This window comes from Centropristis striata, chromosome 13, assembly GCF_030273125.1.
Source record: "Centropristis striata isolate RG_2023a ecotype Rhode Island chromosome 13, C.striata_1.0, whole genome shotgun sequence".
NCBI classification, from domain to species: Eukaryota; Metazoa; Chordata; class Actinopteri; order Perciformes; family Serranidae; genus Centropristis; species Centropristis striata.
The window spans coordinates 22,797,839-22,822,844 of record NC_081529.1 but is presented as its reverse complement, the minus strand read 5'-3'; the positions used below and the strand labels follow the sequence as shown (position 1 = coordinate 22,822,844).

The 25,006-nt window shown below is 41.9% G+C and overlaps 2 protein-coding genes across 3 annotated transcripts in view; one reads left to right on the top strand and one right to left on the bottom strand.

Annotated features, from left to right (window-relative positions):
* The window catches only part of LOC131982751 (zinc finger protein RFP), a 6,367-nt gene extending 5,756 nt beyond the window's left edge, over positions 1 to 611 (top strand). For both annotated transcript variants that reach the window (XM_059347342.1, XM_059347343.1), the window contains exon 13: positions 200 to 611. In XM_059347342.1, the coding sequence (XP_059203325.1) occupies positions 200 to 400 (201 nt within the window). In that variant the 3' untranslated portion in view covers positions 401 to 611. The remainder of the gene's footprint in view (positions 1 to 199) is intronic.
* Positions 612 to 8,686: 8,075 nt separating this feature from the next.
* On the bottom strand, positions 8,687 to 24,935 carry ube2m (ubiquitin conjugating enzyme E2 M). The gene is made up of 7 exons (XM_059347354.1): positions 24,703 to 24,935; positions 21,418 to 21,699; positions 19,485 to 19,579; positions 17,573 to 17,611; positions 17,330 to 17,433; positions 17,184 to 17,247; positions 8,687 to 10,230 (listed from the first exon to the last, which is right to left on the bottom strand). The coding sequence occupies exons 2-7, from the start codon at positions 21,530 to 21,532 to the stop codon at positions 10,090 to 10,092; spliced, it is 558 nt and encodes a 185-aa protein (XP_059203337.1). The 5' UTR covers positions 21,533 to 21,699; positions 24,703 to 24,935; the 3' UTR covers positions 8,687 to 10,089.
* Between the last annotated feature and the right edge of the window lie 71 nt (positions 24,936 to 25,006).

Sequence of the window (25,006 nt, the reverse complement as noted above, 5' to 3'; positions counted from 1 at the left end):
TAAATTAAAAAGTATATTATGATATGATTTTTATAATTTTACATTTACAGTAGAATATTTATTATGTTTATTTTATATTTATTATATTTAATATTTAAAATAATAAACATCAACGTCTTTTATTTCTGATTTTGAAATATTTACTAATAATATAGATGATTGACGTGTGAATATCCAGTCTGTCTCCGTGTCCCTGCAGGTGAAGAGTCCTCCCAAGCTGCGGCAGGTGGGTGTCTTCCTGGACATGGACGAGGGACAGGTGTCCTTCTACAACGTCAAGTCCGGCTCAGAGTTATTCAGCTTCAACGAGTCCGAGTTCACCGAGAAGATGTTTCCTTTGCTGAGCACTGGAGACAAAGAGGTCCCCCTGGTCCTGCTCACCGCCCAGCACCCCGCCTGAGACGGACGGTCCTCCTGAGGGACACATGGTGTCCCCCTGAGGGACGGACGGTCCTGAGGAAAATATTTTTATTCCAGAATAAAACTAGTTAAATTATCTGAAACGGAATGATACAAAATTAAAAAAAATATATAAATACATATTTACTGGCTCTGAATTCATCATTTTGTCTTTAAATGCGCAGAAATATTTTTTTTTTTTTAAATAAAACTTTATTTCATTGATAAAATGACAAATATATATTTGATACCTTGTGGATTTTGTGATTTTTGCTAAATTTTCCCACTGACACATAAATGATGGTCTATTATTTTAATAGTTTATTTTAACAGTGAGAGACAGAATATTAAAAAATATTCAGAAAATCACATTATATAAAAGTTACAGATTTATTTGCATTTGTTTGAGTGAAATAAGTTTTTGATCCCTGAACAAAACATAACTTGTTGGCACAGAAGTCAGGTTTCTTGTGGTGGAACATCTCAGGAGGTTTTTGGTCGACTCTTCTTTACAGACCTGAAGGATTTGTTGAGGACCTGCAGTCTCTTGGTAACTGGAAGCTTCAGCTCCTCCTCAGTGTTCTCTGGTACCAGGTCTGGTCAGGACCCTGGTCTGGTCTGGTCTCTCCCTGACCTGAACATGTTTCTGGAGCTGCTGCTTTGTTGCCTTGGCTGATGTTTTGGCTCACTGTCATGCTGGAAGACCATCAACGACCCATTGAACTGTCCTGGCTGAGGACCAGAGGCTTCATGTCCTCGTCCATCGTCGGACGGATGGAGTTGTCCTGTTTCCATCTACAGTAAAATGGTCTGAGTAGGCCTGTCATGATAACAATTTTTTAGGACAATATATTTTCCCAGAAACTTTGATGATAAACTACAGTATTGTTGATGTTGTTGATCTTTTTTATGCTGCTGATATAATGATTTTAGAGCATAATAAATCAAGTACATCCTTTTTAAGAGCAATTAACTTTTAATTCTCTATAATATTGAACATTGGCTGTTTGGGAAATGTACTTTTTTTAGGCAATTCTTCCTGCCTATCAAAAGTCTGCAGCATTTCTCTAAACGCTGGTTTCTCCAGTGTTGAATGGCTGCATCTCTTTCGCTACAAATCGAGTAACTATCTGTGAGCGTGCGCCATTTTCTGCTGTCACGTTTACATTTGCATTTTTTGGCAAAGATATCCTTAATTGCCAGTTGTGGGTTAGTGGATTAGTTAGTGATTGGTTAGTGGTTTTCTTTTCCAAGCTGGATAACTTGAATGGGATAGTTGTGTTTTAAATGGACTTTGAGGTTTGTTGTGTTGACAGTTTTTGTTGCGACCATCTTCATACAGGTTTGACATACCGGCTCGTTGATGTTAGCGGGCTCTCCGCGTTCATCTGGCTTGAATCCAAAATGTTCCCACACCATGCTGTGGCATTCGGCTGGAACTGATTCAATTTATGGCACTCAACTTTCTGTAATTGTACAACTATGGCCATCTGAAAACTGAGCTTCGAGTACGCTATTTTTTTTTCTCTCTGCTTCAACGCTGTCCACACGTCTATCTGTGTGTGTGTGTGTGTGTGTGTGTGTGTGTGTGTGTGTGTGTGTGTGTGTGAGCCCCGCTTTCCCGCAAGTTGACTGACAGGAGAGGGAAAGAAGCAGCGCGACTGAATGTTGATGACTTATGTAAACAAACACGCATGTAAACAAACACGCATGTAAACAAACACGCATGTAAACGACAATTTGTCGAGTCCAGAAAAACTATCGTGTCCATTTTTGTTTATGAAACGGTAAGTTGATATATTGATTATCCTGACAGGCCTAGATCTGAGTGATCTGACACAAGTGGACAACTCTACATTCAGGAGAAACTCTGTCAGGACGGACTGAGAATGCATTGTGAGGTGGTTCATGTGTCCACATCAGACAGTAGTGAGACAGTCTGTGACTCTGGGACTGTCTCAGGGACCTCCTACTCAGCTGCTGCCGCTCCCTGCCGTGGAAGGACGAACTCATCACGTGACGATGGCGTCATAACAGTAAACAAACAACAGAAGACAAAAACACTGAAGATGGACATTCCTGGATGGAGGTTTGCTGGTGGTGATGAGGTTTCTCTGGAACGCACCAAGAAACGGATTGTTTTGATTTCTTCTCCTTTTATTTTCAGCTGACTAGGCATGGGATGGGCACTGCTGCCCCCCACTGGTTTAAAAACAGCAACACATTTGGTGTTTCTCAAAGGGAAATTATGTTCGTGTTAGATTTAGATAGAGAGCTGGAAGAGGAATCACTGGAGACTCATGTGGAGACGCTGCTGCTGCGGGTGAGAACACTGAGATCTGATCACTCAGATGGTACTGCTGAACATGTCAGAAACAATACCCACAGCCACAGCCCCACAGCAGAATGTGTTCAAGGTTCAAGGTTCAAGGTTCAAGGTACTTTTATTGCCATTTATGTAAAAAAAAAAACATATTGGAATTTGTTTCAGTAGTTACAGTGTGTGTGTTTTTAAATAACATATAGTGCAGCTAGACAAAGACAGTGATGACACAACAGACAGATAGTGCATATGTAATGATCGAGGTATTAGTAATAATAATAATAATAATAATAATAATAAAGTGCAATGGGGTGGGCATCAGTCCTAGTTCAGTTCAATGGTCAATGACACTCAGATGACATTCAGTGGGGTAGGGGTAGGGGTGGGGGTAGAGGACCAGCCGCATTGATCAGCCTGATGGCTGAGGGGAAGAAGCTGAGGCGGTGGCGGGTCTTCGTGGTCCTGAGCACCCGCAGCCTTTTCCCAGAGGGGAGGGTGGAGAACAGGTAGTTCCCTGGGTGTGTGGGATCAGCCATAATTTTTCTTGCCCTCTTCAGTGCCCTGGTGTCATGGAGGGACTTGAGAGAGGGCAGGGGAGTGCCAATCACCCTCTCTGCCGACTTGATCACCCGCTGCAGCTTGGCCTGGTCCTTGGCCGCTGCAGCAGGGAACCAGGTGATTATGGAGTGTGTGAGGATGGACTCAATGATGGTGGTGTAGAACTGAGTCATGATGGGCCTCGGCAGGTTGAATTTCTTTAGCTGCCGGAGGAAGTACATCCGTTTCTGGGCCTTCTTCAGAAGAGCTGTGGTGTTTAGTTGCCATTTCAGGTCCCTGGTGATGATCAAACCTAAAAAGCGGCATGAGTCTACTAAAGTCACCGGTGTTTCCCCCAGCGTGATGGGAGGGGGCGGGGTAGGATTCCTCCTGAAGTCCACCACCATCTCCACTGTCTTTGATGCATTAAGCTCAAGGTTGTAGTGGCTGCACCAAGACTGTAACTGTGAAATCTCCCTCCTATATGCTGATTCGTCCCCCCTGGAGATGAGACCCACCAGGGTTGTGTCATCCGCAAATTTCAGGAGTTTTACAGACGGGTGGAGTGAGGTACAGCTGTTGGTGTACAGGGAGAATAAGGCGGGGGACAGTACACATCCCTGGGGGGAGCCCGTGCTGATGGATCTGGGGCTAGATGTACATTTCCCCAGCTTCACCCGCTGGGACCTGTTGGTGAGAAAGTCCGTTATCCACCTACAGGTGGGGGCTGGTACCTGCAGCTGGGAGAGCTGGCGCTCCAGGATAGGAGGGATGATGGTGTTAAACGCCGAGCTGAAGTCCACAAACAGAATCCTAGCGTAGTTCCCTGCAGTGTCCAGGTGTTCCAGCACGTAATGCATAGCCATGTTCACAGCATCGTCCGTGGACCTGTTGGCTCTGTATGCAAACTGCAGGGAATCCAGTGCAGGATCAGTGATGGACTTCAGGTGGGCCAGGACAAGACGCTCCAGCACCTTCATGACAACAGAGGTAAGGGCGACAGGTCTGTAGTCGTTAAGGCCTGTGGCCTTGGCCGTCTTGGGGATGGGGATGATGACTGAAGCCTTGAAGCATGTTGGGACCCGGCACAGCTCCAGAGAGGTGTTAAAGATGTAGGTAAACGCTGGAGCCAACTGGTCAGCACAGTGCTTCAGGGCAGATGAAGAGACAGAGTCCGGGCCGGCTGCCTTGCGAGGATTCTGACTCCTGAACAGCCGTCTCACCTGCCGCTCGGTGACAGAGAGGGGGGGGGTGGGGGAGTGGAGGGAGGGGGGATGCGGGGGAGAGGTGGGGGAATGGCAATGAGGGGGAGGAGAAGGGGCCGGTGAATAAGACCCAGGAGGGGGGGCCGGGGGGGGCACCTTCTCGAACCTGCAGTAGAACTCATTGAGCTCATTAGCAAGGGGCAGGCTATCAGGCGCCTGAGGGGATTTGGGTCCGTAGTTTGTGATCTTTTTTAGGCCCTTCCAGACAGAGGCAGGTTTCCCCTCTGACAGCTGCAGCTGCAGTTTCTCTGCGAAGCGTTGTTTCGCCTCCTTCACCGCTTTGGTGAACCTGTACTTGGCCTGCTTGAACAGATCGCCGTCCCCACTGCGCCTGGCTGCCTCTTTCTCTCCCCTTAGTCGCTTGAGCTGGGGTGAGAACCAGGGCTTGTCGTTGTTATAAGACTTCCTGGAGCGGAGGGGGACACATGCCTCCTCACAGAAGCCGATGAACGAAGCCACAGTGTCTGTGTACTCATCCAAGTTGTTGCCAGCCACTGGCCCCGCCCACTCGAAGTTCTGGTCACAGCCTCCTTTCTCCAGCCAGGCTTGGAGTCGCTCACATGCTTCACTGGACCACACTCTGAACCGGCTTATCGCAGGCTTGGAGAGTTTCAGTTTTTGCCTGTAGCAGGGGATCAGGTGAATGAGATCATGGTCACTGTTGCCCAGTGCAGCACGGCAGACGGAGTGGTAGGCCTGACGGATTGTGCAGTAGCAGTGATCAAGGGTGTTTGCTCCCCGGGTGGGACATGTTACTTGTTGTTTATATCTGGGGAGCGTCCGGCTCAGATTAGCCCTGTTGAAGTCACCCACAACAATAACAAGGCTATCAGGGTGCCGGCGTTCCACGCTCATGATCTGCTCGGCCAGTGTATCTACAGCTGTTGTGACGTCAGCAGAAGGCGGGATGTAAACACACACGAGAATGAATGAACTGTACTCACGGGGGGAATAGAATGGGTAACAGAGGATGAAGAGGGATTCAATTTCAGAGGAGCAGTGTTGATAAATAACTTTGACGTCGGAACTCCAGCGATCGTTCACAAGGAGCAAAAGCCCCCCTCCACGCGACTTATTCACTGCCTCAAAGTCCCTGTCCGCCCGGAACGAGGAGAAACCTTCCAGTTCTACAGCTCCGTCGGGAACAGATGGCGACAGGTGGGTTTCCACAAAGGCAAAGGCAGCAGAGGAGTGAAAGTCCTTGTTCCTTGCTACAAGGCACCGAAGTTCGTCCATTTTATTGCAAATAGAGTTCACATTAGCAAGGAAAATACCCGGAAGCGGTGGCCGTGTTCCCCTCCGGCGCAGGCGGACCAGAGAACCAGCTCTCCTTCCCCGCTGTCTTCTGATCCATCTCACGGCGCAGGCAAAGAACGAAGTCCCCCTTACAAGTATATCCAAAACGTCCGTAGAGCGGGTGAGTAATTTAGGGCAATCATCCGGAGGGACAGAGCCCTTAAAGTGCATAAGTTCCTCGGTTGTGTAAGTTAACCGACTTGACACAGAAAAAGTACACAGTAAACAAAACACAACACAGTGTAACACTATAGCAGCCATAGGCGGCGCCATCTTGCCATACGCATCAACCACGTGTCCTCCTCCATGCTGGAGGTGCAGATGCTCTTCTAGACAGCATTTCACAGCAAGTCGAGTTGATGCCACAGAGCTCGATGTTGGTCTCATCTGACCACATCAGGTTCTCCCAGACTACTCTGGATCATTCAGCCTGAACATGAGCCTCGTGAGCAGGAAACGTTCACTGCAGGATTTATATCCATCACATCATATATCCAAAATTATATTTAATATATAGTAAATAAATAAAGAAAACAAAAGTAAATGGGTCACAGTAGTCACAGTAAATTCCCTTTTACTGGAGGTCGATTAAAGATAATTCTATGAGGTATTGCAGTGTATAATCACTTTTCTTATTTTGTGTTAGTTTTATGGTTATGTCTTTATAAAACATGGCAATAATATTAATGAACTAGAAAATTTCCCCTGGGGAAATTCTGAAAGGGCCAAGTGGGCTACTGCCGGTGTGTGTACACTATGATGATATTCTTCAGAGATTTCAAACTATGCCCTTTAACCTCTGGGTGAAATTATGCCGGAGGAGTAGACGTTTAAAAATCTCCAATTATTGTTCTTTTTCGCTCATTTTTTTCCGACCGTCCCATTCATTTCAATGCAAAACTTTGGGCAGTTTTTCACCACTTACGTCGCGAAAAATATATAAAAAATATATATAATATAATAATAATGTAATTTGTCCTGCAACTCTTCAAGTTGTAGGACTAGTAGCGGGACGAAATTGCGTCCGGAAGAGGAAGAAGAAAAAATCCACAGTATAACAGTAGTGCTTCGCCCCGAGCACTGGTCCCTACAGCTATTGCTGTATGGGACCAGTGCTCGGTGCGATTGCCCAGAGGCCCTAATTATTATAGTTTATCTATGTTTAAACTACAGTAATTTGTAAATTCTCCAAAAAAGTATGATTTTTAAAAAACATATTCTTAGTTTAGTAGTCTGAGTTTAACAACATATTTATGTAAATTACACACACTTCATTGTTTTTGTATTTACAGTTTTTTTATGTCATGATGTTACAGTGACTCACTGTTCATTAATATTAATTTTTTACTGTGTGTGTTACCATTGGTTTTCTTCATGACTGTGGTTCCAGCTGAGATCATTAACCAGCTCCTCCTGTAGCTCTGGGCTGATTCCTCACCTCTCTCCTCATCACTGATTCCTCATGAGGAGAGATCTTGCGTGGCGCCCCAGGCCGAGGGTGATGCTGGTTATTTTGTGTTTCTTCTAATTCTAATAATCATACCAACAGTTGTATCTTTCTCACTGAGCTGCTGCTGATGCTCTGCTATATTCCAGTCTTGTCCCTGACGTCCTAAAACTCTCTGGTCTGTCTCTTGGTGGACAGGTTGGAGCCTGACTCAATGATTCTGTAGACAGGTGTCTTTATACAGGGAACCAGCTGAGATTAGGACGACTTTATTAACCCTTTTTAGTCGTCCCATTGACTATATACAGGTGGTCCTCAGGGGTTACAAAGGACCCCATAAAAAACCAAAAAACTTTTTTTTCACCTTTTAAGGCAACTCAAGACCAACACATTGATATATATATATATATATATTTTTTTTTTCATTGTTATTGGTCAATTTTGGTCAAATATATAAAATTAGGGCCTCATTTTCAAGTTTGACTATGTGTGCATGCATGTTTGTGTTAACCTTTATTAATGGTAGGATGAAAATGATTTGGGGTCAAAAAGGAATACAGGAGGGTTAATGTGAGAGGATTAATTGTGGGCCTCGTGGGCTCATAACTGTGAGGGATCCAGAATTCTTGTTGGTTGGTTGAAGATAAAATACTTCTATATAAATATAACTTTTCTATAATGTCATTTCCTGGATTTTTAAAAAAATATTCTGTCTTTCATTGTTTAAATAAACCATTAAATTATGAAATAAATATTTCCCCGCAGATATAAAGATACAGGAAATATATATTCAAATATATATATATATATGAATGAATGAATACATTTTAAATAATTTCGATAGATAAAAGGGAAAATTAAATAGAACTTTAAAAGAGGTAAATTAATAAACAAGTTTATGTCAATTAATTAATAACTTATTTTATTTTTTATTTATTTAATTATCAAGTCATAATTTCTGAAGATATTTATGAAACATTCAAGAAATTAAATGGAAAATAAATAAAAATGTATATCAATAAATGTTAAAAATGTTTCCATATTTACAGAACAATAATAAAGACCGTATCAGCATCATAAAATGTATTTAAATAGTTATTTTATGATTCATGATGTCATATTTATTGATGGGTTGGCTTCGCCCCCTCTGCTGTCAGCCAATGGTGAAGCTGAGGTCACGCCTCGTGTTTACACTTTAATTTTGTTCATTTTCCTCATGCACTTTATTTAAAATAGTTTCTGTAATGTAATAAAAAGCTGCACAATATAAATTAATAAGGACTCTATTAAAGACTTAAAGATGTCAAACATAATACAAGAAAGAAAATTAAAAATCTCTTTTAAAAACATCCAGATTCTGCTGTTTTATTGTTTGTTTGGTTGTTTGTTTTTGAGTTAAAGTGACGTCACAACAGTAACAATCATTCAAGTTCATATTTTATTTAACATAAATCATATTGCAGTCAATGTGAACAGCCGGGGATCAATATACACAATAAATCCTAACGTTTAAGCCCCACCCCTGACCCCACCCACAACGACCCCTAAAAGGAAAACCAAAAGCCCCGCTCCTCCCCATACACCCCGCCCCTTTAAACAAACACTACCCCCCGCCAGTAGCCCCGCCCACCTCACACGATGCTGCGCCCTTGGTGCTAAGTGTGTGTGTGTTTATGTGTGTGTGTGATTAGCAGCAAACTCCAAACTGACTCGTCACGCTTTGACTGGCCGTCACACATCATGTGACCAGCTTCAGGCTGCTCCTATTGGAATCATAAGCCCCGCCCCTCCAGGGACACCATGACATCACCAGCCGTAGAGTCACTCGATCGTTAAGGCGCACCTGCTTCCCCTGTGGCTCCTAATGCCCGCCCCTCCCAGCAAGCCCCTCCCACTCTGATCAGGAGCGATGACATCACCAGCTGTTGAGTCACAGCAGACAGACTTTTTAAGGCGTGTCTAATCGTGATGCGAGCAAGCCCCTCTCACTGCAGCTCACATGCCCCTCCCACTGTGGCTGGCCACTCCCCCTCACTCTGACATCATCATCTCTGCAGCTGTGGCGTTTTTCCTGAAAGGAACTTTATCTGAGGGGACTTTTTAAGGCGCTTCCTGAGACTCAAAGCCCCTCCCACCCTGTCAGGCCCCTCCCACTCTGTCAGGCTCCTCGTACTCTGCGAGACCCCTCCTTCTCTGTCAGGCTCCTCCCACTCTGTTAGGCCCCTCCTTGTCTGCCAGGCCCCTCCCACTCTGTCAGGCCCCTCACCCGGCGTGCTGTGGCGGTCGTGTGTCTGCTTGGAGCGTCTGTGAGTTTGGAGTTTGTTGCCATGTGAGAAATGAAGAAACGGCGGCGAGGTGGAGGGGGCGTGTCCTTCTGAGCGCCCGTCTGACGCCACACACACAAAATAAAAAAGTAAAAGAAAATCATGTGGGTATCATTTTCATTATCATCGTCGTCGTAATCATCATCATCAGCATCAGCGTTGTGGCGAGCGACTCGCCCACCCCCCCCCACCCCCCCATCATCACTCTCGGCCGCCGCTTGCTGTCGGCCATCTTTTAAAGTCCAGTTCTGGTATGCGTGTCGGCGTCCCGTGTGGCGTGTAAACGGTTGAATGTTGCGTCTTGGAAGTAAAATAGAGAAATATGGGGGAGGGAGGGGGGGTGGGGGGGGTGGGTCTTCTTTTGTTTAAAACAGAAAAGCGTCTTCTGGCGTGCTGCTTTCTGTCGCCGCAGATCCTGGTTCTGTTCACGAGCAGGACCAAGGAGCAAAAGGAAGGGGGGAGGGAGGGGGGAGGGAGGGGGGATCATGGGACGCCGAGTTATTTGAGACACCTCTCGAAGTAGGTGGCGCCCACGTATCCGCCCCGGAGAGAACGGTGGACGTTCTGCTCAAACACACGCCGGTTTGTCTGCAGGACTTCTGCTGCCTCTTTGTTCAACGGGTCTTCAGGGTTTGGCTCCTGGAGGGGGGCAAAAGAGAGAGAGAGAGAGAGGGGGGGGGGGGGCGACACACAGTCAGTCAGAGGGTTTTACAACCAGAGCCGGTGCCCATTTGTGAACGGTTCTTTGGTTTTCCACCGCCAAAGACCCACTTCTTTGGGTTTGGGTGTTGGAAAAACCTTTTGTTAGAATTTTTGGTGTTTTTTTCCCCATATATGCACCTGCCTATCAACCCCAGGTGGCAAGATGCATCATTTTATCACCTATTAAGTTATAATAAACAAGTGCAGACAGGCAGGAAACTGACATTTTGGAACATCAAGATGGATAATCGTTCAGCTCTGTTCATTTAGTACATAATGTTCATGTTACTGGTTGTGCAGATAAGGAGCTCACTGTCCCTGGTGGTTTTGAGGGATATTCTTCTGCAGCCGGCTTTCTGGATGTTTCTGTTCCAGGGTCATACTCCAGTGCAGTGGAGGGGGGTTGTTTTTTTTTAGGACAATATATTTTCCCAGAAACTATCACGATAAACGATAGTATCATGGTATCAATGTTGTTTTAGTTTTATAACAATATTAATATAATATTATAATTACAATATGATATTATATTTCCCACCGCGAAAGAACTGGTTCCTGGTCAGAAAACTGGTTCCACAGGGGCACCTCAACTCTCTACTGGTCATGAACCACGAACTGCTACAACAGGGGCTGGGGGCGGGGCTATCTGATCAACAAGACAAACTAAAACGTTTATCATTTATTTACAGGTGCATCACAATAAATTAGTATATCATAGAAAAGTAGTAGCAGTAGTTTAAAAGTATTTATGTCAGTAATTCAATTCATAAATTGGAAATAACACATTATATAGATCCATTACACACACAGAATAAAAACATTTCATGTCTTCATTTATTTAATTTCTTCTAATTATAATGATTGTGGCTTACATTTAATGAAGACCTAAAATTCACTGTCAAAAAAATGTGAATATTACGAAAGGCTCATTTTAAAAAGTATGTTTAATATGGAAATGTTAGCCTCTGAAACGAGAATTGTAAACGTGCCACCATCTAGAGACAGAAATGACACGCCGTCGTGTAAATAAGATAAATTACATCAGCTTATTTAGTTTCTTAAATAAAAGGACAAGATATGGGGTCACGTGATGCATGGTGGAGGATAGACGTACCGCTGTCGGTCTCCTCACTGGATTTAATTAGAGTAAGATTTCTCGGTTTACCCGTTGCTAAAATATAGGCTAAACTATCGCTAAACCTACATAGACTTTGGGCATGTCACTTGAAAATTTTGTCACCGTGCCCAAGAAGAGAGAAACTCGAAAAAAGGGCAACAAATTGGTGCCTAGCGAATTGCTAGCTAATCAAGATGGCGCAGCAGAGCCAGAGCTAGCTAACGAAGAAGAGCTAGAATCCACAGCTGAGGAGTCCACCACCCACACTAGCGATGACACAGTGGTTCACCAGGTTACTCGTAATATTGAGAAGGTGCTGGACATTAAACTCGCTAATATCCTGAAACCAGTCACTGAGATGTCTAGTGGACAGACTGGGGACAGTGGAACAACGAGTGTCCGACTTGGAGGATAATGCAACGGCTATTGAGCCATGGCTTGACTCGGTGGAGTCAGCACTGAAAAAAGCAATGGAAAAACTCGAGAACTACTATAGGACTGAAAGGAGTTGAAGGCAATTTTTTTTTTTTTAAAGTGGATTCCTGAAGTCTTGAACATGGACATGCACGGGGAGCGGCTAAAGATGGAACGAGCCAATCCAACGGGACCTCCAGCAGGATCCACCGGCAGACAGAGCCCCTGTGCGGTCCTGCTGAGGCTCCACGACTACACGGACAGACAGAGGATTCTACGCGCAACAGGCTACAGGAATCAGGGATCAAATATGCTTTTGTGTATCCAGGTGTGATCAAGGTTCTACCTTCAAATGGAAAACCGATCTCCCTTTCCACAATGGAAGAAATCACCGACTATGTGTAGACACTCCCGACTACCTACTAACCATCATTTCACCTGCATTTAGGTCAACAGTATCATCTGCATTAAAAATGTCCTCAATATACAGAGATGAAAGACTTGCATAATGGATGGTGAATAGCCTACCATATAATACCAAGATAATTTGTTCATCTTAAATGTAAAGGTATTTGTACATGGGTATTTTTAAGTACTGGGTACTCAGATTACTTAATCCACTGTTTGCTATGAATATTGTATTTACAAAGTCGTTGACATGCTGACATTATGATTAAGATATAATCCAGATGGAGAGACCTGACATATTTCTATTTTTTCTTTCTCTTTTACTTTGCATGTTCTGCCCCAATAGCTTTATTGATATAGCTAGCTGTGTTCTAGCCACATTAGGGAGGTCTTGTCCAAGCTCAAGTTTGTTTTTGCTTGGATGGTTTCTGTGCCTTTTGTTTTTTGTCCAGACAGGATTTCAGATTAATAGTATATCCAAATTATTTGATAAGGTAAACGAGGAAACGAGGCAGGACATAATCTTACAATGTTTTGAAGATTAAGTTTTGTACCTGGAATATTAAGGGCTCCAATAATGTTGTCAAAAGGAAAGCGGTTCTAAACTATCTTAAAAAGGAAAATATCCAGGTTGCATTCCTCCAAGAAACAAATTTGAATGAGGATGAGCACAAAAAATATCTCAGGGAATGGGTCGGTCTTATTCTTCAAATAAAAGGGGAGCGATTATATTAGTTCTTAGTTCATAGATTGTTGCCATTTACAGCCAAAGATAGTTATAAAGATACAGACAGAAGGATAGTTCTAGTAAAAGGAGAATTATATGGAGAATCAGTATTGTTAGGAAAAATTTACGCCCCTAATGCTAATGATGCAGATTTTTTTGCCTTCCCACTCAATAAAATTGCTGAAATGGAGTGTACAAATATGATAATACGGGGTGATTTTAATTGTAATCTTTCCCCCTCTTTCGATAGAGATCCTCCTCATAAAGATCAGTCAAAATCTGCCAGAGCAATACAAAATGTTCTTGAGGTATTTAACCTGTTAGATGGTTGGAGATATATGAATCTAAATAACAAAATACACATTTTACTCTCCTCCTCACTTGTCATACTCACAAATTGATTATATATTTATATCTGAACACCTTGCCCATCTAGTAGAAAACTCTGACATTGGACCCATCATCCTTTCAGACCATGCCCGTCATTCTGGAAATGCAACCTTTCAGGCCGGCAGAGCAATTTCTTGGAAGATTAATGCATCACTGTTTCACGATGATAATTTTATCACATTCTTGGAAACTCAGACACACTTCTATTTAGAAGTAAATGACTGCCATGACTCTGATCCAAGATTGATATGGGTGGCTTACAAAGCTTACATGCGAGGCATGATTATATCTGATATCTGTCTGATATTTTGTATGCTTGTTATATATGTTATATATTTTGTAAGACTGTTTGGGAACAAACCAAATAAGTTCTTAGCTCGTCTAGTTAGAAACTCTCCCCAGAAAACTTTTATTTAAGCGATATCTGATGAGGATCAAGTCGGACAAACAAATAATACAAAGATCAATGAATGCTTTCAAAAATTTTATGAAACGTTGTATTCCTCAGAATTGCAGAATAACACACTTACCAGTGGTAAATTTTTACATGGCTTAAAGATGCCCCAACTAACAGATGAACGAGCTAAACTGCTGGAAGGTCCTGTAACATTAACAGAAATTGACAAAGCAATCTCCTCACTCCAGTCACATAAAAGTCCGGGAGCTGATGGATACAGTACAGTACAGTTTTATAAAAAAGATGAAAACAAAAATTAACAAATTATTACAACGTGTGTTTAACAAATCTTTTGAAGAGGGTGAACTCCCAAAATCTATGTACTTGGCTCATATTATAGTTATGCCCATGAAGGGCACAGATCCAGAACTATGTGCTTCTTATCGCCCGATTAGCCTACTTGGAGTGGATGTAAAAATACTCCCGAAAATAGTGTGGCTAATAGGCTAGAACGAGTGGTGACTGATATAGTCAATGCAGACCAAACAGGGTTTATAAAAGGCCGTACTTCATCAAATAACACAATAACACACATTTAACTAGAAAATTTCCTCTGGGGAAATTTTGAAAGGGCCACGGGGGCTATTGCCGGTGTGTGTACACTATGATGAGATTCTTCAGAGATTTCAAACAATTAATACTAGCAATGTTATGATACTATATAATATACAAGGAGCACACCTACAACAAACATTCCTCTTCAAGTATTTATTTATACAGCAACCTATGCCCTTTAACCTCAAAATGTGTGTGTGTGTGAAACATTTGTATCTGGAGGAGTGTGCGCACTTACGCGCGCATATGTGTGTGTGTGTGTGTGTGTGTGTGTGTGTTTGTGTGTGTGTGTGTGTGTGTGTGTGTGTGTGTGTGTGTGTGAGTGTGTGTGTGCGTGCGTGCGTGTATCTTTAACTGTTATTACATTAAATGACCAGTGTGTGTGTGCGTGCATGTATCTTTAACTGTTATTACATTAAATGACCAGTGTGTGTGTGCGTGCGTGTATCTTTAACTGTTATTACATTAGATGACCAGTGTGTGTGTGTGTGTGTGTGTGCGTGTATCTTTAACTGATATTACATTAAATGACCAGTGTGTGTGTGTCTGCGTGCGTGTATCTTTAACTGTTATTACATTGAATGACCAGTGTGTGTGTGTGTGTGTGTGTGTGTGCGTGTATCTGTAACTGTAATTACATCAAAGCATCAAAGCGTTGGGGTCGACCAATCAGAGCAGAGCAATCAACGGAATTAACAGCTGTGGAATCTTCTGGCACAGTGAAAGCAGCCAGAGGTGGGCAGAGTGAAATTTCTGGCCTCGAACAGAAAGCATTTTTGGCAAAACCATAATACCTATCATTGATCCGACTTCACTTTGAGCGTCCTGAGTTCTTCCTGAACCTCTACATATGTTTTTTTTTAAGAAAAATGAAAAAATAGCTTTGTTAGAGCGATCTAAAAAAACAGTCAAATCTCACTTTTTCCGAAATCTTCCTGCGTTTTTAATATGGGACCCAATGAGGCTGTTGGTGGTTTTGGTGGCGCATCTTTGCGTCGTACGCCCAAACTATAACTCTGACAGCTTTACCAGAGGATTGTGAGTGAGAAGACAAATTTTCCTACATTTCTATGAATAAATTATTTCTGTAGAGTGGAATTTGCGGCCTGGAGTTCAGTTTTCAAATTTATTTTTTGACAGTTTTACCTCTCCCTCTACACTCTGAGCGATGACATCACACACTCTGACACGAACATTCCGTGCAATAAACACCCATTATAATCTCAGAATTTCTCCAAAAATTATCATGGTCATTGAACAGGGATTGATAAAAAACGATATGACCTATCGAAACGCAAATTAATACACCAATACACAAGACTTGTGTCTACTGTTTAAAGTTTAAATGGAGTCTCTAGGTGAAATTATGCCGGAGAAGTAGACGTTTGAAAAACTTCAATTAATGTTCTTTTTTGCTCATTTTCTTTCGGCCGTCCCATTCATTTCAATGCAAAATTTTGGGCAGTTTTTCTCGACTTACGTCGCGAAAAATTCGTATTCCGTAGAGAAAAGTAATAGCACACCGATCCCGATCAAACCGCAAGTTTTGATATATAATTTGTAGCGGGACGAAATTGCGTCCGCAAGAGGAATAAGAAGAAATCCACAGTATAACAGTAGTACTGTAGTAGTACTGTACTGCACTGGTCCCTACAGCTATTGCTGTATGGGACCAGTGCTCGGTGCGATTGCTCCGAGGCCCTAATTAATATTATTCACTGATGGTAACGGTAACGATGGATGCAGAGAAAGCATTTGATCGTATTGAGCGAAAATACATGCTTGAAGTGTTAAAAAGATTTGGCTTTCAACCAGATTTTGTTTGATGTGTACAGATTTTATACAAAATGCCTACTGCCCCAGTCTTAACATATGGTCTAATTTTTACCCAATTTAAACTTAATAGGAGGTACAGCTCAAGGGTCACCACTATCACCTCTATTGTTTTCTTTAGCTATAGAGCCATTAGCAATTGCTGTTCGGCAAACCTCCAATATCAAGGGAACAGTGACAGGAACAACACAGCACAAAATTCTATTGTACGTGGATTACCTCCTTTTAACATTAACAGACCCATCAAACTCAATACCTGCGCTAATCAATTGAAAGAGTTCGGTAAATCTTCTGGATACAAGGTTAATTTTACAAAATCTGAAATCATGCCTCTAGGTACTTCATATGAGCATGAACATGACTTTGTAAAACCCTTTCGCTGGGCACCAGATGGGTTCACATATCTGGGGGTTAAAATAACACCTAAAATCAGTCAACTTTATGCTGAAAATGTTAACCCCATGGTAAAACACATTAAGGATAAGATGTTGGGCTGGAAAAAGCTTCCTTTATCCTTTCTTGGCATAGTCAATCTTATTAAGATGACAATTCTCCCCAAAATTACTTACCCTCTATCTATGCTCTTCATATCTCTGAAGAGAAACAACATTTAAGATATAAATAAAGCTCTCTCTGACTTTATATGGGCCGGCAGAAAACCTTAAATTAAGTTAAATATTTTACAACTACCAAAAGAACAAGGAGGATCGGGCCTCCCCAACATTACAAATTATACAACATCAGTGCAAGCCAGAATGATCTCGATATGGTCAACTGTTCAACAGAAACCGCCATGGTTTGAGATTGAAGCGACCCTCTCCAAACCATACTCTCCTGTCAATTTAATGAATATACGCAGGAGTGAACTACCAATTATGACTAAAGATAATTTTCTAATTACTAATGTGTGTGATACCTGGAATGCTCTGAGGAAATTACAATAATACAATAATATCAGAATAAAATGGTATTGAATGTGTCGTACTCACTAGAAATAGATACTGTAGACCGTAGATGATGGAGTTTATTGTCAGCACAGGCTTCCAGTCCTCTCTGTGGAGAGAACAGAGGTCAAAGGTCAGACTGACTCTTGAGCTCAGCTGGTGTAACGCTGCAGGAGGAAATGATGTCAGACCTTAAGATGTTTAGGCAGACGTTCCCCTCCAGGTCTATGTTCGGGTGATACACCATCGTCTCACACTTCACCTTGGGGGGGTCGTGGGGATAACCCTGTCCTACCTACACACACACACACACACACACACACACACACACACACACACACAAAGTAAATAAGCAAAGCTGTGGATCAATGACAATATATATTTCATATTTCTAAATTTAAAACTAACAGAAGTGTTTCTGTTTCCGTTCTCACCTTAAAGCTGAACACAAACTTTCCTCCTTTGTAAAAACCCTGAAAGACAGAAAGAGAGAGTCAGTACACACTAGGGATGGGTGATATGGCCCTAAAAGATTTTCACGATATTTCAGGGTATTTTAGTGTTAACGATATTCTTGACAATATTACAAATACTGAAAAATATATAAAAAATATAATTTTTTAGTCTGTATAAATAATTAAAATCTACAACAACCATCTGGGGGGATCTTTAAGTACAATGCATCAATCTCGTCCACTTTGAGAGCTAAATGTAAGCAAAAACCGCACATAACATTTTTCACAGTCAACATGTTTTCTAGGCCAGACAGTGTTCAAAAATATCTGGCCAATGGGGTCCGGGGGTAGCCTGGGTATACCCAGACTGCCTTGCGCGCTCGATTTAATTTCGAACTGCGAAAGGGTCTGGAAACCAGAGAGGTTTCTTAGCCGTTTTAGGGATCCAATCACAGAACGGGGAGGGACGGCAAGACGATGACGCATACTACCCGGCAGACTGAAGCTTGTAGTTTTCTTACGGATCCAACATGGCTGCAGCAGACACAAAACTCTCTTTAGCTGTAGATGGTGTTTTAAGTAGTTTAGAGCGAAAGTAGAAAGGCGAAAGGTCTCTCGGCGGCTCCGCTGTCCCCCGGCTCGTATCGAGATCACCGGCGTTACAGTAGCGGGGCTAATATCGGTAGCGTTACGGCGGTAGCGTTACGGCGGTAGCGGGGCTATTAGCTATTAGCCCCGCTATTGTAACGCCGGTGATCTCGCTAGGAGCCGGGGGACAGCGGAGCCGCCGAGAGACCCGCAGCAGCTTGTTTATTGCCCATAAAATCAGTGGATGTGTGTGGCTGAATGACATGAGGGGGAATAAAGCGTGAAAATAAATAATCTTGCAGAAAGCGAGAACTGGAGAAGCAAAGCAGCAAGCAACACTCTCTCAGACACACACACAACAAACATTCCATTTCTGTTGCTCTACATACGTCATCTGGTATAACTGATACGATTGGCTAAGAGCTACCTACAGACGCTTTTGATAGACATTCTAAGCGCCCAATAAACGGCTCTGGAGGATCGTAAACCACACCTCCTCTACGGAGAAATGAACGGTTGGTTCCCAGACTAGATCTCATTTGAGATTAGTCTGGTGTTAGCCAGGCTAGTCCGGGGGCATTCCCCCCTGGAGAATTTTGTTTTATAAAAGCCCAAATTTGGTGCCTCTCACACATTCTAATGCCACTATTCCATCATATACACTGATCTTATCATTGCATATTTTAATGAAATATTGTAAAGGAGAATAAAGATTATTGTATGTTTTATTTCAGGCATCTTATTTTGACAGTCTTGTAAATTCAATGTTGAATTCTGTGCTCGTATTTTGAAAGCTGCATGAGTTTAGGGACAGGAAGTAATAGAAGCTTTCTGTAATTAACACAACTTTAATTGTTAGCTATTGCTAGCTCAGGGCTAACGAACGGCATAATGCAACAGTGTGTTTGGACCGTTTGAACCGCTGACAGGCCGGACAGGTTGATAGTATTTACCGGTAGTTTGGCGCGTACACACAGACGGTGAGACATGGAGAGATGATGTGGGGACGGGACTGATACAGACAGGTAGGAGGCGTGTGGAGGGCAACTTGGTATATTCAGTGTGTGTGTGTGTAAGTGTGTGAATATGCCGCATTTCTCGGAGGAGGACGGAGAGGTGGGTCAGGGTTTAGACTGACTGACGGGTGACAGACACTCTGCTGAGCAGAGACACAACACAAAATGGGACGTTAGTGCAGCACATGAGACTCTGGTGGGCCGCCACATTATTTAACCATAAAAAATTGATACCGGTATAATCATGAATGATAAGATATGGCACACCCACACACAGACACACTTACCTCGTCTGGTGAGATGATGAGTCTGAAGTTGAGGAGGTCATCATCATCAGGGAAGTTGATCTCACACGTCTTTGGCAGGTTCAACTCATTGATGTCTAACAAACAAACAAACAAACAATAAGAGACAACATGAGCTGGATCAACAGGTTCATGTTTACAGGTTATGGAGCGTCTGCTGCAGGACTCAGCTGACAGTTATTCCACCTGATCCTTCAGTTATTAACCGTTTGTCCTCCCTCCTTTTCCTTACTCAAGTCTCAGTTATGTCTCAGAAGTTGTTGCACCAATTTCTCTGTTGACACTAAATTAGGTCTGTTTTACATTTGAGAATAAAAAGCATAAAAATGGTGAAAACCCTCCAGAATATTCCCTCAGCACACAAACACCTGAACTCTGATCATCACCTGCTACATCACCAGATACCATGTCCTCCTCTCTGTCCTCTTAGAGACGGAGACGATAATAAGACAGGTTGATGTCTGCAGGATCGAAGGCCAGAGGGAAACTTTAACTCATGTTCAGCTGTTGTGTTCAGGTTCCTCTGGTTGCCTCAGCTGAAGACATGTGTTTATGATGTTTACATATTAATGAAACTGTGTGTGTGTGTGTGTGTGTGTGAGATACAGATGGTTATATAGCCAGTTATTTTACTCCTATGTATTCTTTATTTCCTCAGTTACCATTTATAGAACTGGCTGACTGTAATACATTGTCTGTATAATGTAAAATAATGTTAAATATTGTTTAATGAGATTTTATGTTTGAGAAAGAAGCTCTCAAAAAGGTATTTATTATAATTCCAGCTGAAGAATCTGTTATTAATGAACTCTGCAACAGTGGCTCCATAACTCAAAGTATGTTTTATATTTGACATGTTAATTTCTGCCTCTGGTGACCTTACTGCTGCTAATTACAGTTCAATTTGGTTCCTGTTTTAGTATTAAAATTAAATAATTAGCTATATTATATATTATATTCCGGACAGCCTCTACATGTGCCAGCAGTTCATCCACAGACACTAACACACTGATGTCCTGCTGATGTGGTGACAAATCCATGTCTCCGGAGAACCGTTCTGTTATCAGATCAGCTGAGTAGGGCAAAACAAGACTGATTGATCAGCTGTGACCAGGTGTGATCAGGACACTGGCCAGTGTGTGTTTCTGTCCTCAGGGTTTAAAAAACGAACTCTCCTCTGGTTTTTATCATAAAATGAAATGTACCGATGGCAGCAAGACACCAGTTCACTGACAGAACAGGAGCTGTCAATCTGTTAGTTGTCGACCTGTTGATCTGTTAGTTGTTGATCTGTTTGCTGTTGATCTGTTTCCTGTTGATCTGTTAGTTTTTTTTACGTGTTAGTCGTTGATCAGTTAGTCGTTGATCTGTTAGTCGTTGATCTGTTTGTTGTTGATCTGTTAGTTTTTTTACTTGTTAGTTGTTGACCTGATAGTTTTTTACTTGTTAGCTGTTGATCTCTTAGCTGTTTATCTGTTTGCTGTTTGTTTATTGTTGATCTGTTTGCTGACTGTGAGTCAGACCTGATGAAACTAGTAGTTGGAGCTGACACAGCAGGTTAGCCGTTATTAGCCGTTATTAGCTACTTGTTAGCATCCGTTAATGTAGCTGTGAGCGAAGTTAGCAGTAAAAATGTGATCAAGGTTGAACTGTTTGGCGTTAGCTGCGTGCTAACGGGTTAGCATCAAACAGCTCGACTGTCTGTCTGCGTTTTGTTTTCAAATATAGCCGCAGCTAGCTGTTAGCTAGCCCTTAGCAGCTAGCGGTTAGCCCGTAGTATAAAGCTACTCTCCCTGTCGGTACCGGCGCTCCCCGGCTCCGGTACCCGGCTCCGGTACCCTGAGCCGGGTCGGTAAGGTTCCGGCCCGGCCGAGGGGGACCGGCGGACCGGGTCTGGGTGCTGGAACTAGCCCACCTTTCTGTATCCGGAGCTGGGCCGCGCTGGCTTTCTTCCCCCCGGCTCCCGTCCTGTTTCCTCCAGCAGATTCCTCGTCTTTCTTCTGCTGCTTCAGGGAAAAGAGCTTAATCATCTTCAGGTTGGTCAGCGGACGCCTCGACGGTGTGTCCCTGCGGTGTGAGCTGTGTCGGTGCCGGGAGAGTCTAACGGAGGGTCTTCAGTCCGAACAAGCACCGGGACGTTGATGGAGCCGGTGCGTCTCAACTAATCACACCGTGAGCAGCTAGCAGCTAGCCTAGCCTGTTAGCATCAGCAGGGGAGGAGGAGGGGGGGGGTATGATAATAAAATACATACAATAAATATAAATATATAGACATGTTTCATGATAATAAAATACATACAATAAATATGTATATATGTATATATATATATATATATATATATATATATATATATATATACATGTTTCATGATAATAAAATACATACAATAAATATGAACATATATACATGTTTCATGATTATAAAATACATACAATAAATATAAATATATAGACATGTTTCATGATAATAAAATACATACAATATATATATAAAACTTTGGCGCGTAACTAGTCTTGCAGCTTTGAGAAATTGCGAAAAGTAAAAACGTCAAAAGTTGCGCCCTTATCGGGAATCGTGTGGAATGACTTTTATTAGTGATCGGCGTGGCCCATCCGGAACGCATTGCGCCAACTTGGAAATGTTTTCGCACTTCGTTTTCCAAACTAATGGGGAGGGCGATTTTGACGTGTGTGTGTGTTGCGCGGAATCTTCAGAGGGGCCTACTGGGGATTAAGTGATAATGTCATCGCCCACTGTACTTTCAGGCTGTCAAAACAAGATTTTTCTAAAATATTCCGAACAATGTTGTCCTACTCCCACAGCTTTTAGTCTATATGTACAATTTATAGACCAAAACGTAGGGATTTCCGCCCTCTTTCATCCAATGTGACTTTCCAGTTAGGACTCACAGTTTTTGAATGAATCGCCCAAGACTGCAGATACCGGAGCAAAATCCTGTCATCTAGGCCCATGTTATTTGACGTCTCTCACTCTTCCTCAGAAATCCAGATGAGGGTGATTTCTAAACTGCTCATCTTCATTTTTAATCCTACCGACACATATCATACATGAGTGTCTGCGTCTATCTCCTGTGATGCTCACGGTGGAAAAATATTTCTGATTGGAGCTTTACTTTTTGAGATATCGGGAGTTGTTCAGTACCATGTCAAGTGCTGCTTTCACAGTTTTCCCGCGTGTCTGCCTACAGTATGTTTCCATGTAAAATAAAAGGACTCCTGACATGACACAGACATGACACACACACACAGACATGACACACAGACACACACAGACACACGCACGCTTGCGTGTCTGTCTGAGTGTCCATGTATGATTACAGACACACACACACACACAAACAGACACACAAGTTAGGCTTATCATAGGGACAAATGCACACACAAATACAAACACACGCACATGTGCAATGATGTCATCACCCACTTTAGCTCCAAGCCTTCGAGATTTATCCACTTTCCTCCATATATTATCATCATACTCCCACAGTTTTTACTCTACATGTAGAGTACATGCATAGACTCTCTCTCTTTCTCTCTCACACATGACTTGTATGTCTATGTATGGTTATAGGTGTGCATGAACTCTTCAGGGAAACACACAATCCTCTATCAAGAATGTCATCACAATCACAATCATCCGGCAGTAGTCCCGTGGCACTCCAAAAAAGTTCAAAGTGAAGTTGGATCAATGATAGGTATTATGGTTTAACCAAAAATGCTTTCTGTCAAGGCCAATTCCAGTCTATCCACCTCTGGCTGGCGATTCTAACTGAAAGCTGTGAGTTTACTCTAACTGAACAGACATGGCGTTTTTTCATAAAACATGAGACCTTATAACTTGACCATACATTGTCCAATCTGCCTCAAATTTGTCGTGCATGATGATGGTTCATCACTGACCAGTTCTACATAACAATATTTAATAAAGTCCCGCTCCTTTTTGGTTAGCCATGCCCCTTTTCCTAAATAATGAACCGTTTATCCTAGAGACTTGTATGAGGTGTCTGTGAACTCAGGACAGAGTCCCTGTTTAACTATTTGTGGCTATTTAAGCCACAAGAATGACGGTTCAGAGACAAGCACACAATCAAAATTTCTTTAGAAATGTTCTAGTTATTTTAATTATTATTAGTAGTAGTATCATTGTTATTATTATTATTATCATTGTTATTATCATTATTATTGTTATTATTATATCAATATGTAATAATATGTATTGTTATTATTATATCAATATGTAATAATATGTATAATATGTAAAAGTAGGATTTGTGTTTTAAACTGTTTATTTCATTGGCCTATATGAAACATTTGATATTTTTTTAATATGAGTACTTTTATTTTATAGTGCCACATTTATGTATGTCAGGGATCTAAAAAAAATGCCTAATTTATTATTATTATTATTGTTATTATTATTTTATAGATTTAGTTTAGATTAGATTAGTTTTATTCTGCAATAAATGTTAATATGTAAATATGTTTTTAAAGTTCTTGTGTTTTGGACTGTTTATTTCAAGGGCCTATTAAATAATGAAACATTTAATATTTTTCAATATGAGTACTTTTATTATATAGTGCCACATTTATTCATGTCAGAGGACAGAAAAAAATGGTAAATTTATTATTATTATTATTATTGTATAAAATGTATTCTGCAATAAATATTTAAATAAATAAATGTACTACGTTTCCAAAGACTACTTTTTTATTTGTCTTTTTTTTTTTAGCATGCCACATTTATCTATCTCAGGGGATAATGAACAAAAAGCCTAATTTATTAAATCCAAGGATTAACTTTTAATAACTTTTTGTAGGGGACATTGATTTATTTTGGTATGAAATAGAGTATTGAATTAGAGTATGAAATAACGCTGGCATATTTTTTTTACTTCAGTATTTATATTTTAATCATATTGATAATATGTAAATGTATGTATAAATATATATTTTTCAAAGGACTACTCATCCATATTTCACAGGATTTTTTTATTTATTTCTAAACTGCAGCGCTTCACAGTAACTACAAATCCCAAATTGCCTCAGTGCAGTGACGCATTGTGACGTAACGACGCATGGGCGGTGCACACTTTCGCTGCCCATATTTTATTTACAACCTTATTTATTTATTTATTTATTTATTTATTTCATGTTCCGCCTCTCCTCCTCCTCCGCTCACCTGTGTGATGTAATCACTGCGGGGTTCTACCAACATGTCACTGGAGAACAACCGACTCACAACACCAAGCCGAGCCCCGCACAGCCCCGCAGAGCAGCAGAGAACAATGGCAGCGCTGCTCTTTATCCACAATAAACACTGATTCTACCGGAGAGAGGCTCTAGTTCCCGCGGAGGGTTATTAACCATAATAAACAGTAAAACACTGCGCTGCCGTTAGAACCAACTGTGTGTTTGATTGGAGCCCCCCGGGAAGAAGAGAAGAAGAACACGTTGTAACGAGAGAGAGAGAGAGAGAGAGAGAG